Below are 19,632 nucleotides of genomic sequence, written 5' to 3'. Positions count from 1 at the left end.
ATACGACAAAGTATATAAATAGGTACATAAACGTATTAGTAGCATTTAAAATTACGTCTTAAATTCTAACATATATTTAATATTAGTTATTTTAAAAATACTGTAAAAATTCATGGAAGTATATAACTATCTAATAGTAGTACTGTCATACAATAATCGAATATCTAATCAATATGCTACACTCGTTTGGTAAAGAACGGAAGTACATCGTAATGGATTGCTGTATCTTAACAATAATAATAATTTTGTCATTACTGACGACTTTTGACAAATATATTTAAATAGATGTCGCAAATGCAACAGGAAAATAAGCATATAGTATATTTTTAAACTTGTAAAATATATACTTACAAGTTAGCGAAAAACGACTACTTTTAAATATAAATATAACGCACACTTGATTTTCATGATAGATACTTTGCGGCATTTATTTTGTCTACGATAATTTCATATTCATTACTTTCTTTTAATCTTAATAAGATTTTATAGTGAAACTTCAATTTATAATCTATAATACATCAAAGTAAATAAATTTAGATAAAAATAATATATTTGTGCTGTATTAATAATACCTTATAATAACATAAAAAAAAGTTCATAAATGCTCATCAATTTATGAATTAATAACTGATTTGTAATTATTATGCACATGACATATAAATGTTTTAATTATTCTCATAGACAAAATTATAGTCATCTGGCTCCTCTGGTATTTGAGGTGGGTCCTGTGGAATGTCTATGCCTTCTGCATCAAGCAACCTTACTTTTATGTCCATAGACAATAAAGTTTCTAAATCAGACTCAAATGATTTACTTGTCATTTTTTCTTTCAATAATGCATTGATACCATCTGTCCAGTAATCAAAGATCTGTTCATCTGGTGCCACAAAATCTAGCGATGTTAACTCTGAAGATTTCAATATAAGAGAGAAAGCCAAGTGAGGTGTAATTTTTCTTCCCTTTAATTCCTTCATGTGGGTGCAGTCTTTTCCCACAACCACACATTTGATGTCAGCCACTGTTAGTTTGTTACTCAACTCTTCTAAACTTGGTGTGCTTTTTTCATCACAATCTCCATAATGCAGTACTTTATGGTTGGGAGAGAGCCGGAAGAAGGAGAATTTATCCTTTGTTCTCTGTGGTCGTGATGCATATTTCTTGAACCTGGTGCCACCAACCAATACTCCTAACCTTTGACGTTCAATCAGTTCAATTATTTCGGGTGTTATTTTCTCCTGCAGTTCCACTATTGGTCTCGCATGAGACTCCCAAACCTCCCTGTTGGTACGTTCCTGTTGCCATATTTGTCGTATTTCAGGATATGTCAGGTGATTGATCTTTTGACGGAACTTGTCAAAACTTTTTGGTGATGCTGACAATGCTCTGCTAATTTGTTCTTTTACAACACTTGATACTTTAACAAAGTCCTCAGTGGTTGCTTTCATTTCCTTCCAAGTCTTATTCAATAACACAATACAAGTGCAGAATAATTCCTCAAAAGGATGGTCATGTGTGAAGAATAAAGGGTGATATGTCTGTCCTTGTTCGCTGGCTGGTTCCCCTATGTGTAATATATCACTGAGTGTTTTAACAAGTTCTACACTTGTCTTTCCAAAAGGACATTCATGTTCATCAGCTCTGCAACTGTTTTCCAGTACAATTTTGATATAATCTTCTCTATAATTTCTAGCAAAGTATACCATACAATCCAGGGCTAGAACTCCTGGTGGTACTTCATTGAAATCTTTTATTGGATCAATTTCACACTTGAAACCAAGTTTTTTAGGGTCTTTGGATAGACTTCCTGGTTGGCGTCTAATTGTTACTTCCATATTAAAATTGCTGTCACTTTCGAAAGCTATCTTTCGTAATTCTTTTATCTTTTCTTGAGATTCTTGCTCATGATAGTCCGCTCTCTGTCGCAATTTAGGTTCCAGAAGATCAAGCATTAATGTTTGCATGACATACAATTGATGGGCCAATTCTGTTCCAAGACCATCTTTAAATGAGCTCTTTGTGATTTCTCCAGCTCCTATAAGATTTTCGAAGATAATATTGCGAACATGTTTGGAAGCCAGAGTTGCTGCAATAGCTTTCTTTTTACTATATTCTGCTTTTGAAAATATTGCATTTATTAAAGCAATAGCATTTTGTTGGATAACACTGTCATGATTTGAATTTTGCAAATGTGAGACAAGACTTGGAATTGTTATCTCCTTTTCAACATGTGATTTCTTACCAGAGCTGTTAACTACAATATTCTCAAGTATAGATAGAGATGACTGAATTACTTTAGGTTCTGGTGCAGTTGTCTGATTGTTGATATAACTGGCAACCCTATTGATAAATGGTGTCTCTAATATGTCCCAAGAAATGATACCATGATCCATGAGCTCCACAAAAGCGGTTAGAGCGAATCTTAAAACATTCCCTTTGAACCTTCCATTTTCAATTGTGCTTATAATAAGTGATAAACCCTTTTTGTTAATAAACTCGACAGCAAATGTTAGATCACTGCTCAAGGTCGCCAGTTTTGTTAGAGACAGAATTTGGTCAACTTCGACCCCAGAGTTTATTTTGGCTAAGATGTCTTGTACTGTTTTAGATGGTGATTGTTCCAATCGCAAGACGGAGCCATTTTTTATTTCATTCCGATTTTTTTCTGTAATATAATTCTGATTATTAGTTTCGGAGAACTGTAGGGCGTAGTTTTCAGCGTCAGGTAAACCCCAAGTCTTGCATAGTAACTGTATAATACTTGATAAAGGTTGACTTTGATCAAATTCTATTAACTGGGGTACCTTGTCGGGAGCATTCAACATTTCCACTGCGATTTTGAGGATTGTGGGGTCCTTTTCTTTCGTCGCTGACGGCATTTTTATTGGATCTGTAGACATCTATTTAACATTTGATGCTGATTTTAATAGTTGTTCCACTACAATTAAACAATTGATGAAAAATAAATATAATAAAGACAGGATATGAAAACACATAAAATACGAAACACAGATTATATATAATAGAATTTTACATTCTATGAAATACTGACATATACTGACAGTAATATACGCAACGCCGGGTACCCACTGAGCAAGTAGTCACTATTATTCCGATCATAATCTCTTGCCATTTTAATTATAAGGTGTACCAAATTGTACTTAAGACCCTAAATAATATTTTTTTTATTTATTAATACAAAATTAAAAAAATAGACTAGGTAATTATGAATATTAAACTGATAATGATCGACGTAGATATCATGGGTCCAATTTCACTCGTCTCCACACAAGAACGCCAATTTGTGTCAATTAATATTAATTTGTACAATTAAAACGCCTATTGCATAATAAACTGTAGTTAAGGATATCAATTCGTAATCACACTTACCATTCTTTCCTTCTTCACTCTAACTTATTTTAATATTATAATAATAATCTATAGAGGTATCTACTGGGTTAAAATATATATTGGTATTGGATAAGATACCAATGGATATTCTGATATAATATTTATATATATAATATTCTAAGAAGTAGGTACTGAAAGTAATTTAGGTATATGTAAAAAAACAAATAACACATGGGATATTATTCATCATTTAGAAATGGCATGTCTTTGTTGTTTACCTACGCCGCCATGGTGTAGAAAGGTCGCGACTTTGAATTTGGTTGGCATCAAAAAAATTGTAAGTCAATTTATATATCTGACTAACTCTCCGAAGATGCAAGCCCCAATAAATAATTTAATTAATTGGAAAGTTGGACGGTAGCGTTAGCGTTGTGCTATATTTAATTCAAATGCATATTTAAGTGAAATGCAGACATCTGAAGTATTGTGTTCACAAGGACAACAACAGTCGACACTGCCTACAGCTTATGTAAAGGCCAGATTCGAACCTAGCACCTTAGATGTATGTCGGTGTAGCATTCCTAGGCCACTGCGCTGTCTAAATTATTAAATGGGTATAGTATTGCAGTCATTGATACGCTTGTTAGTAATATGATCTCCATTATTCTCCATCAGTTTCAGTTCCCACCGTATCAACGTTAGGACGTAGGGTTATTTCGTAGTAGTGCATTTTAAACAATCTGTGTTTTAATAGGACTTACTTATATTTATATGTGTAACAAAAAAGAGTCGAACCACTCTTTAAATTCCTGAAAATGAATTCCAATATAAATTTAGTGATACTGCACATTTTTTTTATTGTGTATGGAGAAGTTTCGAGTTTCCGATGTGACAGGCGACCGTATGGAGCCACGTCGCCGTCGGCGCGCCCAGACGGTAGATTTAAATTAAAACTTATGGGTTTTGATTATAGTTACATACCAGATCAACTTTATACAGGTAATAGTTATTATCATATAAACACACACACACACACACACATGCACAAACAAAGTGTCGTATACGTCGTACAAAGTTGGCTGTGTCTCTTCTGTTTCACATGTTCGCCCTGCGATCAATCCCCCGCCTAATTTAAACAGGAATCGAAATTACGACTGCCTGAGCTGAGGTTTAACCCCTAGCGGTGTCCCCTGACTAAAGTCGTAATCGTCAGGCTTGAATTAGCCTTCAGCCGCTCCATAATTCTTTTCGCTGATTTGGAGTGTCTATATTTCGGTGAACTCCAAAGGCTAGCAAAAAAACAGCTAAGCAGCTTGCTTTGTACGAGTATATATCGATTGTACGTTATAAGAGCATTGAGTCTATCTTCCGGAATGGCAACGCTTGAGTGGTATCACATGAGTCACATGGCATCCATACGGCTATATGTATATAGGCGACGGTTATTACGTAGGTAGGCCATAAGCTTGATTGCCATTCCAATACATATTAAAGGAGACCTCGAAGTTATTTTTAAACTTTCGTGTTTAGTACACATTACATTGTTAACAGGGTCTTAACGTCGAGATAGGTATACCTTTATTAAACACAAAATTATTCGTGTTAAGAATGGGTCAATAGAAGAAAGACCTCGAAGGTTTGAGATTGAATCTGATCGTAATCAAAAACTAAGTCATAATTTAGAATTCTTAATCAAATTAATCCATACAACAACGGTACGGTAGGTTCGCCGCATGTCACGATTTAATTATCTATAAATATAAATTCTTTTTAAAACATGTACCTAATACTAAAAAGTTTACAATCCACAAGTAAGTCGTAAGACATCTTCACGACTTCAAATGTTTATTCAGTACCAGATTAAGCAACTGCCTGCCTTTGTATAATATATATTGTAATAATAATAATCTCAAGGACAATTCACACAGTGCCATCTAGACCCAAGTTAAGCTAACTAAAGCCTGTGTTACGGGGGATGACTGATACAAATAATAGATATATTTTTTTCGTAAATACATACATATTATACATAGAAAACACCCAGATCGATACAAACAATCATACTCATGAATAGAAATGTTAAAAGGCGGTGTGTTAAACCGCTAGACCACCGAGACCGTCAAAATTGCAGTAAATTGTTTTATTTTGTAAATGAACCCAGGGCCACAGGTTCATTTCGAATTCAATTCAGTTTTTTTTTAATTAAACACTTTTACATTTGATTTTGACAGTCCAAATCACAGCGACCGATGGCACATCACAATTCACTGGCTTCATGATATCAGCCGAGGGTGATATGAAGCCAGATCCTCGCAATCCAAGGAGAACAGTATCCCAGTTCCCTGGACACATAAGACCTCAAGATCCAACGACGGCTAGATTTAGCGACCGATGTTTGTATTCTGTAGAGCAAGCTGCTGCTACTTACAAGTCTGCTATTGAGGTTAGTTTTCCTTTTGTCAATATTTTATTTATTTCAAATAGGAAGGGGATTGTTAGTAATATTATGTTATCTGTGGTAATACAGTCCATATTATATAAGTCTAACAGTCTATAATAATAAGGACTGTTGACCCCATTCCTAGCAATTTCATGCCTTGTCAGCTTCTCTCTGGATATCAACGTGATAAGTTCCTGATGAATTTGTCACGGTGGGTTAACTGACCCGAACACATTCATCTTATAATCATGAATTGGAGCCCCGCCTGCATAATCAGTATTAGTATATTTCTAGATTATTGATATTATTGTAATTTGTGTAGTTGCTGTTTTTATTTTTTATTATTTTTAATATTTTCTTTTTTTATGACCTTATTGTTATCACTACTATTATTATTAACGTATGTATTGCATACGTTTTATTCCTTGGGAGTGCATTGGTATTGTACTGTAATACTCACTGAGAGCATGTAATATTATAAATAAAATAAAATAAATAAAAAATAAACCGTTAGCGGAGCGAGTGCATCATTCCATTATCATAGAAATGGTAGTCACTTACTAGTAGGTAGGCTATCAGCTTGTTTATCATTTCAGATAAAGAAGGTATAAACCGGTATGAATATGGCATATATTTTAATAATGTTTAGGTATATTGGCAAGCTCCTCCTACTGGCAATGGTTGCGTCACTCTACGCGCTATGGTGGCAGAAAACGAAGACTTATGGTACGAGGATGGTTCCCCGTTAACAATGAAGATATGCGAGGACTTACGACAACCTGATGATGTATCCCCGCGGTTGAACTACGAGTGCCAGATTTGTGATGAAGCTAAGTATGAGGTGGTATCTTCTTCATCATTTCAGCATATTCATCATCACATGTGAAAAAGTATAAATGATGTATTCAGTGTATAGATTAAAATAATACAGATAATGGGTTAGCGATTTTCTAAAAACTATTTGAGAGTTAGATATATAATAGATGAAAAAAAATAAAAGTAACATATTTCTATATAATGGAAGTAATAGAGTTTGTTACCGTTTCTCATATTGTTATTTTTTGTAATATTAGATATCATTCACGGGGATATGGTCTAGGAATACACACCCACAGTCGTACCCAGAAAACGACTGGATCCCACGTTACAGTGATATGGTGGGAGTATCGCATAGCGCCGACTACGTTCTATGGACTCCTGGTACTTTAGTGACAGAAGGACTAAAAGATTTAGCTGAATACGCCAACACGAGTAAACTGGAAACTGAAATTTTGGAAAAGGTATCTCATTTAATAATTAGGTGTTAAATAAATAGGTGTTGAAATATTTTAAATTCTATATGAGGTCTAATGCCTAAAATAATTTCAGAGGATGAATATTTTCCAAGCCATTTAATGTATGAAAAAAAATAAAGCAAAAATGTTACAGCATTTTATGTACCTTACCTTACCTTGTACTCGAAAACGGGTGCAATTGATTATGTACTTATAAATGTTTTACTCTTGCGAATTGGTGCTATTTGGTAGTTCACACGAATTAATAAAATTGTAAAGTTGAACAACATTTGTTTAAAAAGAGTTCTTTATTTCATTCTTTTTGAACTGATTCTGTTTTCTGATTTAGTGGCAGAGTTAAAAATTTTCTATAATACCAATAAGAATATTTCTGATTGACTATGCTATGGAAACATTGATAAAATAAAAAAATGAAAAACAATTTGCTGAAACCTTTTGCTACATTTTATTACTATATATATTTTTTATTCTTCGAACTATTCATATAATGTTAGCCGCCATTGGCCTTTACAACTTCATCGAGTGATATGACAGCGAGTGCTTGGACTTATGAAGCGGCTGAAGGCCAATTCCAGCCTGACAGATAAGATTAGACTAGGCATCGCTGGGGGTTTGAACCTCGGCACCTGCCGTCGAAATTTCTGTCTCCATTTCAATGGGATGGAGGATCGATCGGAGGGTTTTTTTAAAACAAGCATACGGCCCATCCGACGGTAAACAGTTATCGTAGCCTATGGACGCCAGCCACGAGACAGCAAGGGTGACACGAGCGCGTTGCCGATCCTTAAGAAACCCTACTTGAAAACCCCATGCTGAAATCTCGCGAGAAAACCAGATATCATTCCAGAAACTGAGTCTACCATTTTATATACGTATATAGGTAGGTGTAACACGAACAATAATAAATACTTTAAATTTTGTAGGTTGGTGATGGAGTGCGTACATTAATAAAAGCTAAAGGACACGGCTATCGAAAAATGGGCAATCCATCACTTGCCATATTCCGAACGGATAAAGTCCATCATCTCGTCACCGTAGCCATTGGTTTGTATCCTTCACCGGACTGGTTCCTCGGAGTCACCAGATTCGAGCTGTGCCAAGAAGATAACACGTGGCTCGCAGAGAGGGAACTCAATTTGTTTCCTTGGGATGCTGGTACGGATAGTGGTGTGTCGTACGAGGTAAGATGAGCCATTGAGCTTTATAATAATGGCAGTTCCTGTTCTACTGGGTACCATCGGTATAGAGACGCATTACAAGGCGAAAATTGCGTAACGTGGGTATATATTACAGTAACATTTTTGTTTTATTCGGATAGTTTGATATGTTCTATTTACACTGAAATAATTATGATAATCCAGAGGGATTCAAACTATACTTGATAATAATAAAATATAAAAAAAAATCAGATTTATATACCAGCTAGTATAGTACTAACTAGCTAGTTAGAACACCCGTGCGACGCACGGGTGTATATGTATTATATACATAAACCTTTCTCTTGAATCACTCTATCTATTAAAAAAAACCCCTTCAAAATCCTTTGCGTAGTTTTGAAGATTTAAGCAGGTATGGGGACGGACAGACAGCGACAGCGACTTTGTTTTATGCTATGTAAAGAAGAAATAATTGTAGGGTGAATATTCTGAAGTGCTACGCTACTAATAATTTGCTACGTAATCATTTATTTCTTTACCACTCTTTCAGTCACCGAACATTGAAACATTCCCGCAAGGTGCAGTATCTCGAGTACAAATGAGTTCATATGATAAAAATTCGCCATTTTACGAGATAGATATGAAAGATTTACATCCATTTGGGCGACTTCATATAAAATTAATGAGAACATATCATAGAGAATGCAACGAAGCTTCAGGTAAAGACTTGTTACATATAGCATGAGACTTCCAAATAAGTATAAATTCAAAATAAGAATCAAATGACCTAATTTGAATTTAATTATTCCACATCAATATTCTGGCAAACTGTTGCCGCTTGTTTGGGGGTTATGGTGTTTGAGAGATACGTCTAAAAATATATTTTTGCAAACAAACTGGCACTTCACCCGACAGTACTTAATAAGTAACTGCCTATAGAGTTACATGAACAGCACCGGACACGTACACGTGTCACACACACACGTTAGACGGATTGTACCCTTTCGATAGAGTCCCTGTCCCATTAAAGCTGGAACTGAAATTACGACGGGCACCAGGGGTTAGACTACACGGTTAGACTACGGCCCTTAGACTACAGTCCTATCAGTCAGGCAGGAGTTGCTCTTCAGCCGCTCTATAAATCTTTCCGTAAGTTTAAAGTGCCATCTGCACTCTTCCCCTATCGTTCAGTAAAGCTGTAAAGACCAGTTGCGACTAACAGCATTAGAATTATTCAAAAAATAAATCAGCACGGATGTGGCACCTATCATGCTATGCGTTTCCGGAAGACTGTGTCATAACTCCGTACAGATAGAAACACAGCTTACAACGAAAGCTTCTTGGAGGCTGATATAGATGATCCTGAGGTACCCATGCAGATGTATAAAATCTTTTAATAAATAAATAAATATAATATTGTGTATTAAATTTCAGAAGGGGAAGAAGAAACTCCCTCTACAGAAGAAAATCCGAAAGAAGATCAAAGCGATACTAGTCCGGTTGAGCCAGAAGAACCTTCCAGGTATCAAAATCCAGAACTACCTACCGGCGACGGCGGGTGAGGCGCGTTATTGCTAAATTCTGGCCATTCCTTTATCCTTACTTTTTTACTCATCATTTCCATAACAAAAATATAAACTATTGCTCTTTTCAACGTCGTTCAACGTTCAGAGTCGCTTAAGGCCTCATGTTGTATCCTGAAATTCCATATCATTCTTTATATTTGTATACCTATATATAATTATTATTTATATTATTATTAAAGTATTATTTGCAACATCACTTATTACTTCCTATGCCACGTTGTATCGGGTCTCGTAGAGATCTCTTTTAAAGATAATTCCTCCTTTGCTAACATTATTTCTAATGAGGATACTTATATAATTTAATAATAGATTTTTATTGGTTACGAAGTTTCATACCTCCATTATTCATCAACGTATATTTCCTATTTTTTTGGTCTAAAATTATTTGCCAACTTATTGACGCTCTGTGATTTAAATTCAGCGAAAGTCCATTAGACGCTGATCCGGAGTCATCGGAGAAATGCCCCATGTCCCAGTGGCAGGAATGGAGTCCATGCGAAGGTACTTGTGATGGAGGGAAACTCTTAGGATATAAATGGAGAGAACGCTATCATCTAGTAGATGGAGTGGCCGTCGAGAAATATGATCCTAGTGTAAGTAGAAACGTATAGCACGTCATGACGGCCCCACTTGTGCAACGTTTTAGTACATCGCCTTATTTTCGAACGTCGCGTCGTAGGTTTGATTTCATCGTAGGTACAATATAAACATTTGTATTCATATGATTGTTTGTATTGGTCTGTGAATTTTCTACGTATAAGTATATGTATGTATTTGCAGAAAAATGTATTTCAGTATTTATATCATTTGTCTAGTACCCTTAATACAAGCTCTGCTTAGCTTGATGGCGCGGTGTGAATTGTCCTAGGTTATCTTATCTGTATTGTTATTATTAATATAATGTGTCTGTACACTTATACAAGCACAGTTTTCTTTCCAAAAGTACACCCACAATATTGAGAAATAAGAAAATAGTGAATAAAATATAAAAAAGGAAATATTTTTTCAAATAAACTTAATGTATTTATATTGTTTAATACAATTACTAATTCGGAATGCAGATCCAGCCAAGAAGAATAAGCAAGCAATTTGCCTGTTAAACATAGATGCTTAATTGTTATAGAACTGGCGTTCGGCGAAAAAAGAAGTATCCAAATACTGTAAAGCTCTGTATGATGATTTTGAGAGAACCGAATGTGAGGAGAGCTGTACAGATGATAGTGATACAATAGAAAACACCAATGACATTACAGGTAAATAAACTGGACTAGAAGTGAAAAACTGTACAGTGATGGCTATAGTAAAAAAGAAATATTCGATGGACTATATTAATAAAATAAGAACCAAGCAGCAGTAATTTGGATCAATAATTATTTTTTGCTACAATGTTTCAATATGATTTCTATCTATTATTATTTTATTTATTTGTAGTCCTATACAAATGAATAAAATTAAAATGTCTGTTTGTGATTTCAAATTAACAGTTTATTTACATAAAAAAATTGATTTGTCTGTCTGTTTTATCTATGTAATGGCTGGACCGACTTTGATGGGACTTTCAGAAAGCTGTTAGAAAGAGTAACTTAGGCTACTTTTATTATTTATATATTTAGAAATTTTATTTATTTTAATAAAAAAGTTAGACTCCATTTGGACAAAATCGTTGGTAACAGCTAGTATGTTGATAAAAATAGGGATATTTTTTATTTTAATGTTGGTTCTCTAATTGGGGTAAGTTGTCTTAATCATATTACAATTTTTATTTATTTGCAGCTAGACGTCGGGTAATGACACAAATAATTCCGGGTACTTCATGGAGATCAAAAAAGAGAGATAGCCCTTTAACAAAATATTAATATTATCGAAATACTACATATTTTTTAATTTTATACCTTGTATTATTAGAACTCAACAAGAGTGTTCAACAAGAGTAAGCAATACCTCCAATATTGCACAGCATAAGTGAATTATAGGATTTTTTAATATAATAATAATATTTTATATTAATAATATAATAAAAATATTTTTTTCACCTTTTTGGACTTATTTTTGTACTTTTGATATTTTTGTCATGTTTTCGCCAACGTTTATAAAAGTCATCTCTAATTTTTGTATATTTTCAATAGTAATACTTTTAATATAATAAATAGTTTTTTATTATATTGTGTATTTAATTTTCTACTTTTGAATATTAATATAACGAATAAAGGAACAAAATGTGCATATGAATAAAATATAATCATTTCGCGAGATTGCCACCGCTACTCAAGAAAGTTCTGTAGAGGGCCTATTATTTGTTTTTTAAGTTTGTAGCAAAAGCTACAAATATATATTATATATATAACTTTAAAATACAGTTTGATAATATTTTGGATATAAACAATATCTTAACACAATATAAAACAAAGTCGTCGCCGCAGTCTGTTCGCTTATATTTTTTAAATTACGCAACGGATTTATTGCAGTTTTCAGCAATAGATCAGTGATTCAAGAGGATAGTTTATATAAATAATACATGTATAGTATAGTATAGAACAAGCCGAGAAATTCAAAGATTTGTCGCTAGTATTTTAAAATATGTGAATAATGAAACGACAGCAATTTTCGGTAATTTATTAATATCGTGGCCGAAAGTACTTTTTTGCTTGGCAAAAAATATGTGCTTCCCGCAGTAAATTGGTCAAAATTGGATGCAATTTACAAGTGTGACATTACACTATATAATTGTTAATGAAGCAGTTAGTCTGCGAACCTCAATTGAGACGCATCTGCTTACTAGATGCGTAGATTGACCTGTTTGTGACAACGTTGATACTATTTTGTTATTATAGCAGTACATACATACACATAGAAGTCCATACACATATATAGAAGTACATACAAATGATTGCTGATCGTTATTTTGGTAAGTTACGTAATTGAGTTTTATGGTTTTAGTTTAATAGTCGTAATTTAGATTCATACTAATATTATAAAAGTGTTCCCGCGGTTTCACTTACGTGATATTTATAGCCCATTTGTTATATCCATATTCTGACGTGTGAGCTATATTATTGTAAAGTTTCATTAAAATCCGTTCTGTAGATTTTGCGTGAGGGAGTAACAAACATCTATACGTCCATCTATTCATCCATACCCACAAACTCTCGCGTTTTTAATATTAGTAAGATAAATAGCGAGAGATTAGATTATGTTACGAGGAAATTCAACCACAGCACCGATTTAAGAATTTTTTTATTGTGCTTATTGTCGCACTCGCTGCGCTCGATAGTTGGATGGGGGAACATCAGGGCAGAATGAATCTGTTAAATTCACCAGGAACTATCTACAACCTATCTGGCGTGATATATTTTTAGTATAGATAATGTGTAATGGTCCTATTGCTAAGAATATGTCATGTCAGATCAACCTCCACGCGGTTGACCTTTGGAAATCCAAAATTTGAACATTCTCCTCATAAAACTTTCACTGTTTGAAAGGTTTCAAATAACATTAAAAACTCCTAATATTATGAGCATCCGAGCGAACATGGGGCGGGTTACATTTTTAATGTATATTTATAACAATCGAAATGGTACAGTTTATGTTGTAAATAGTTCAGATTATGACTTTTACCACTCCTACTGAACTTTTGTAATAAAACAATCGACATCATTTGATCTGCAGCACATAATATTTTGTTCAATGTTATATTTTTCCTTATAATTCATCTAGGTATCTACGAGGTATTATGTATTTTATTGCTACTAAGAATCACACGTGGTAATGACGAACTTTGCGATCGACGACCTTTGGGCTCCAAAACTGCACCTTTACCACCCGACAACAGATTTTTCATCGATGTCGTGGATACGTTTGGCGACTTGTACATACCAAATAGGGAGTACAAAGGTAAATTCATTTAGTACCACATAACGAAACTTCTCCTGGCTCGGTTACATTGTGGTTTCATAATCATCCTTGTCATTCATATCATAATCTGCAGTGCTAGTCCGTACATTGAATTTCGAATTTTACTCGCGAAACCACGAGAAATTTTTAATTTATTATTCTGTAATTAGTGTGATTGATAGCTGAGACATTTCAGAAGGTTATGAAATAAGTATTCTATTAGGAGCCTGTGACATTACGAACATTAGTCTGTATGTATTTCCGCGTTTATTTACCTTTTTCAGTTTTAAACAATAGTCAATATATTGCAATGATATGAGAGTACTCTCTCAGAAATTGTAAGATACTATCTTAGAATTTCTCTTCAATTCACTCTAAACACAATTCATTTTTTAGAAATCGAGCCGGATTATTATAAAGACATAATAATATCATTTTACTGGTTATTATCTAAACCGATAATAGCAACATGATTTATTGTATGAAACATTACAGTTCGTTTATACTCCCGAGACAATACATCAACATTTATGGGTTTTACTATATCTGTCCGAGAGGACACAGATGTCAATGAAAGAAACCCTCGGAAACCCAAGCATTTACATCCTGGTCAGTTGATACCTTCGCGTGATGACGACGCCTCGAAAGTTCATCCCAAATGCAATAACACTGTTATAGAAACAGATGTTATGCCTAAAACATTCGTTGAGGTAAGTTTCACGAACTGGCGATTGGACTTAACTGTATTCTATATCACATTCGTAAATGTCATGCAGCTTGTTCGCAAATCTGTTTTTTCATTCGGTAGATTTGCTTCAAATTCAATTTTGAAGAGAAAAAAAATTCTAGGGTCTATATACATACTATAGCCGTAGCCGGATCTTTTGATCTCAAAGCTAAAAAATGTTAGCTAGTAGATAATATCACATAGCATGAAGCTCGTCTTTTTTAAGTTTTATTGTGCATATAGTGTATTCAAAGAACAAAAAATATGCTTCTATATGAAAGATTACGACGCAGGAATTACGTTCATGACTGATAGGAATGTCCTGATGGCCCCACCATTAAAGTATAAGAGAGTGAGGATGAAGTCATGTCAATTAGCCCATTGTGGATAGGTCAATAGGGTTAACGCCCTATTGACTAGGATCTTAGTAATAAGATATTAAAAGATAAAAGATATTTGTGTCATATTCATTACAGGCACTTTGGATAGCTCCATATAAAGGCAACAAATGTGTCACTATATTCGCGGTGGTGGCTGTAAAGCCTGATGTGTGGTACAGCTTTGAAGGTCCACTCTCAAAAAGAGTATGTGAAGATAGACGCAAAGCAGAAGACATGCAGCCGATGGAAAATGAGAACTGTCAAGCATGTGAGGAGGCCAGGTACCAGGTATATCATCATATATTGTTGTCTTCCATTGACCTGTTCGCAGTTGTCCTTGTACTTTCTATTTCTATTTCTCGTTTAATATAATGTAGCGGGTAATTATTTCATTTCTTAGCGTATGCTAAATTATACAATAAGTTAAAACCTATAATTAGACCTAGACCACTAGATCGCTATATGACTGTCGTATTTTTTTTTTATTTAATGAATGATAATTTATTTATTCAGGTAACTTTTGAAGGCTTATGGACTTTCAACACGCATCCTCAAATGTTCCCAGAGACGAGAGGTCTCGCTCGTTTCAGCGACTTGGTGGGAGCTTCACATAACTCATATTTTATTCTGTATAAAAATAATGCGGATGCAAGTGCAGGCCTCAAAATGTTGGCTGAACAAGGGAATACTACCCAATTTGAAATTGACATTCAGGAAGAGGTATGTACCTCACAATATATATTGTTCTTTAGTATATTTTGTGTAAAAAAGAAAAATTAGAACAATATCAATTTCAATTGAATTAAATTTTAAGCTTTATTTCTTTTTCACACAAAAACTACGCAAATGATTTTGAAGAAACATTACAGTAATATAACATCAGAGTAACACAGGCTATACTTAAAAAAGATATTATGTAAATGTGGCGAAATATAATGGTGAATGTCAAGAGTGCTGTAGACGACGATGCGCGGGTCAGCTTAGTGTTCTCTAAACAGCAAAGTTATTTAGTATTTCCTTCTTCCCGTACAGCTTGGTACAAATGTCCGGACCATCATTAAGGCAACCAGTCCACGAACAACCATCGACAGAACCGTCGCCAGTTTCCGGACTAGTCCTGAACACCATTTGGTGTCGTTATCCACTGCTATCTTACCATCCCCGGATTGGTTCTTAGGAGTATCCAACATGGAGTTATGTGAAAGTAAAGGGCAGTGGACGAAGATAGCCATTTTAAACCTTTACCCGATGGATGCTGGAACGGACAGCGGGCAGACTTTTGAGGTATCTACTGAATAAATATGTAACTAAATTAATACTCACACTTAGGTTTACTTTGCCAGCCTGGTCTTGGGGTTTAGCACACCGCTTTACCTCCGATGGCCATCGTTATTTAGGCCTTCGTGACAAATTCACCAGGAATTTATCATGATGGTTTCTAGGGCGAAGGCCTCTCTCGGTCAATATATCCTATATTACATATATACAACGGGAGTGGCATGTGAGAACTGGACCCTGAGTATCCTTTAAGTTTTTAGATTTTCTTGAATATATGTTAATGTGATATATTATATGTTAATGGATTACTTGATAATTATATTTTAAAACAGTCGCCAAATGAAGAAACTTCACCGCCACAGCCGATATCGTCGTTGCCAATAAAAGGTGTGCCTAAGGAGCAAATGAAACCAATGGCCAGACTGAGGTTCGACCTGATACGGACGTATAGCACGCCCAGATGTACTTCCGCAACTATTGCAGCAACTGGTTGGTAATTAAGTAAACTATAATAAGTTATATTGTATTATAATCCTTAGAGTTTCTATGCGAGATCGTAGAAATGGATATCCGTAGAGGAACCGAGTGACCAACGTAGCCCGAAGAATTGCGAAACCGAAGTGGCAATGGGCAGTGCACATAGTAGGACAGATGGCCGTTGGGGCAGTGTTGTCCTCGAGTAGCGATCGCGAACCGGAAGACGCAGCGTAGGAAGGTCTCCGGCAAGATGGGCCGATGATCTGTTGCTAGAAGGCGTTGGATGCGAGCAACGCAGGACCGATCGTCGTGGAGATTTTTGGGCGAGACATTTGTTCAGCAGTGGATGTCTTCCGGGCTGAAATGATGATGATGATGATTGTATAATAAGATTTACATTAATGGCGAATTTATACACGAAATTCGACCACTTAAATAGTTAAAAGGTCTTATTAGTAGGGATTTTTTTTAAATTTAAGTATATGTTTTATGCATACCACAGATAAGATAAATGCAAACTATTTTTCAATCAATTCATGTCCACATGTTTACTAAAAGTTGTCTTAAAAATGAGTAAAATTCTTCTTTTTTTGCATAAAAATACCATCTTATGGTAAGCAGGTAGCTAAGGTATATCTGTTAATTACCAGACTGACAGACTTTACACATAGACAACAACTTCATCTGCGTCACATTTTCTCTATTTTTCCAACATTTTTAATCGATGCTCTGCTCGTATTGATCGTAACCTTCATCAATTAATGGGCTATCCAATATTTAAAGGATTTCTTAATTCAAACTAGTATTTTTAAATTATTAATACTTTCAACTAAATAATCAAACTTTTAGCTTTATACAAAATAAATATCAATATAAATTAAATTTTTTTAGATGATCAAGACGAAAGGGAACCTGATGAGAACCTACCCGATGAAGATTCTATCGGGGAAAGGCCACCACCGCCTACTACGCCTAAGAGGTGCGTTACAGTTCTTATACCTTACACTCTATTTCAAATTCATTTATGGTATTATGAGTAATTGATTAAATGAAAATACGAATTCGTAAAATAACACATTATTAACTGATAGGTAAAATTAAAAAAAAGAAGAAATCCACTATTAAGAGTTGCTTACACCAATGTACCTAATCCTATGAAGGATTCGATCTGTATAGGTGCTGAACTGGACTGTAGACAAAAATATTACAAAATATTAACATAATTCTTTTTGTAATATTTTTTGGCTATAATATCCTAAATGAATAATTGAGCATATTTGTTAATAGACGAATACGTAATGGTGTACAAATGATATATCTAAGTTTATAGGATACTAGTAGTTGATGACATAATGATCTTTGATTTGAATTGATTTAATTGTTGTTGTGACTGTAAGACCTTATTAGTTATGACACACAATTTTAGTAATCGGGATAAGTGACTATTGCTACCCCAAAAACATAGCTAGATTATAAGCAAGCCCGTTACGTACATATATAAAAAGTATATGTACTTACATTTATTTTCATGCTTTCATGGCAAAGCTACCACTTAAACATGTAACAGAAATTATTCGCAACATATATTGTTCTATACATTGTGAAAAAAATTATAGTAGATACAAAAAGTATGGAAAAAGAATATTGCTTAATATTAATTTTGTCTTTCAGTGAGGAACCAGTCACCCCAGATCCAGACTCGTCAGAAAAATGTCCAATGACAACTTGGGAAGAATGGAAGCCATGCGAAGGGCAGTGTGTCGATGGCAAGAGAACTGGATTTCAATCGCGATTCCGATACAATTTGATTGATGGCGTGAAGAAACATACACCGGTTAATATGTATATAATATAGTTTCTCCGAGTGGTAAAGGGGCAAAAATATTACGTCATTAATTCATTTCATCATTCATTCTATCGTTTCATTGATAAGGAGCGTCAACTAGATGAACATAAATACATTTTATATGAAAGAAGGCAAAACTTTGTCTAAACTATCTACAAAATATGAGAATATCACTTATCAGCACTGGGACAAAACGGAGCTGGCCACTACCATGAAATAAATCCACTATTTATAGGGAGTATTAAATCACCTTAAAAATAGGCGAACTCCTCTGAAAAAAAGTGACTGCTTCTAAGCATTGTGACCATAAAAGAAGGTTACATATTCTATACCTTTACTTCACTGTACTTTGAACTTCGATTCCACTAAGAAGTATTTTTTGTTTTTACATTTGATCCAATTAAATATTTATTTATGCAACAAATAAGAGATTATTCGTGATATATTCCCAGATCTTTATTTTAACATTATGTTCTTACATTTTAGGGTTCTAGCAAACCTAACGAAATACCACATGAATGTCAGGGGGAACCTACAGATGATTTTCAAGAGTGTGAAGAAGACTGTGTAGAAGACGAAACAGGTATTTACTTATTAATTTATGTTGCACGCTATATATGCGGCTAAATAGAGGAGACTAAGGTGCCAATGCAAACGACGTTTTAACTCGATACCTATATATAATAATTATACTTAGCACCCATAGTGTGTAGTACCAATATTATATTAAAATATTATATTTAATATTACAGAAGCACCGGATGTTGAAGCTGAAGCATTGTCTAGAATTTGGGAAAATCCGTCACGTTGGGAGAAAAAATAACAAGTCATAGTTTTATATATTCAAATTTACGCTCGTATGATCTGAAACCCAACATAAAATTATTATCTTCGCTAGACGTATATTGTATAAGCCGTTTACAAAAAAAGGTTCAATGGTGTACAACCATTGAACCTTAATCCGATAAAAAGTAACTCATATTTTAATAAGTAATGCCCATCTATTATTTTAAGTATTAGTTTTATACCTAGTTAATAAAAGTATATATTGTTATTTTATAGTTTTATTTCTGTTTACTAAATATTTTATGAATATGGTAGCAATATAAGTACGTACATATTTAAAGTAAAAGGTAAAGTTAAAGGTAAATCATGGTTGTGGCAGGTGCGATGTGATTTAGGACATAGCTGTACACAAGTACATCCT

The 19,632-nt window shown here is 34.2% G+C and overlaps 3 protein-coding genes across 3 annotated transcripts; 2 read left to right on the top strand and 1 right to left on the bottom strand.

The window, feature by feature from the left end:
• Positions 1-469: 469 nt before the first annotated feature.
• On the bottom strand, positions 470-2,994 carry LOC131849443 (engulfment and cell motility protein 1). Its single transcript, XM_059199521.1, has one exon. It carries the CDS (start codon positions 2,895-2,897, stop codon positions 666-668), a length of 2,232 nt encoding a protein of 743 aa, XP_059055504.1. The 5' UTR covers positions 2,898-2,994; the 3' UTR covers positions 470-665.
• Positions 2,995-4,098: 1,104 nt separating this feature from the next.
• Positions 4,099-11,725, top strand: LOC131849491 (spondin-1-like). The gene is made up of 10 exons (XM_059199572.1): positions 4,099-4,347; positions 5,580-5,791; positions 6,438-6,629; positions 6,862-7,068; positions 8,007-8,264; positions 8,791-8,959; positions 9,675-9,798; positions 10,248-10,419; positions 10,950-11,079; positions 11,600-11,725. Exons 1-10 carry the CDS (start codon positions 4,164-4,166, stop codon positions 11,680-11,682), a joined length of 1,731 nt encoding a protein of 576 aa, XP_059055555.1. The 5' UTR covers positions 4,099-4,163; the 3' UTR covers positions 11,683-11,725.
• Positions 11,726-12,579: 854 nt separating this feature from the next.
• On the top strand, positions 12,580-19,346 carry LOC131849417 (spondin-2-like). The gene is made up of 11 exons (XM_059199495.1): positions 12,580-12,731; positions 13,541-13,717; positions 14,213-14,427; positions 14,921-15,112; positions 15,338-15,544; positions 15,857-16,108; positions 16,435-16,591; positions 17,471-17,558; positions 18,251-18,413; positions 18,912-19,008; positions 19,178-19,346. The coding sequence occupies exons 1-11, from the start codon at positions 12,710-12,712 to the stop codon at positions 19,246-19,248; spliced, it is 1,641 nt and encodes a 546-aa protein (XP_059055478.1). The 5' UTR covers positions 12,580-12,709; the 3' UTR covers positions 19,249-19,346.
• Positions 19,347-19,632: the final 286 nt, after the last annotated feature.

Source organism: Achroia grisella, unplaced genomic scaffold (assembly GCF_030625045.1).
Source record: "Achroia grisella isolate CSIRO2021 unplaced genomic scaffold, CSIRO_AGI_Agris_v1 utg642, whole genome shotgun sequence".
Classification (NCBI taxonomy): domain Eukaryota; kingdom Metazoa; phylum Arthropoda; class Insecta; order Lepidoptera; family Pyralidae; genus Achroia; species Achroia grisella.
The sequence above is the reverse complement of the archived record's forward strand: the minus strand, read 5'-3'. Positions and strand labels throughout refer to the sequence as shown.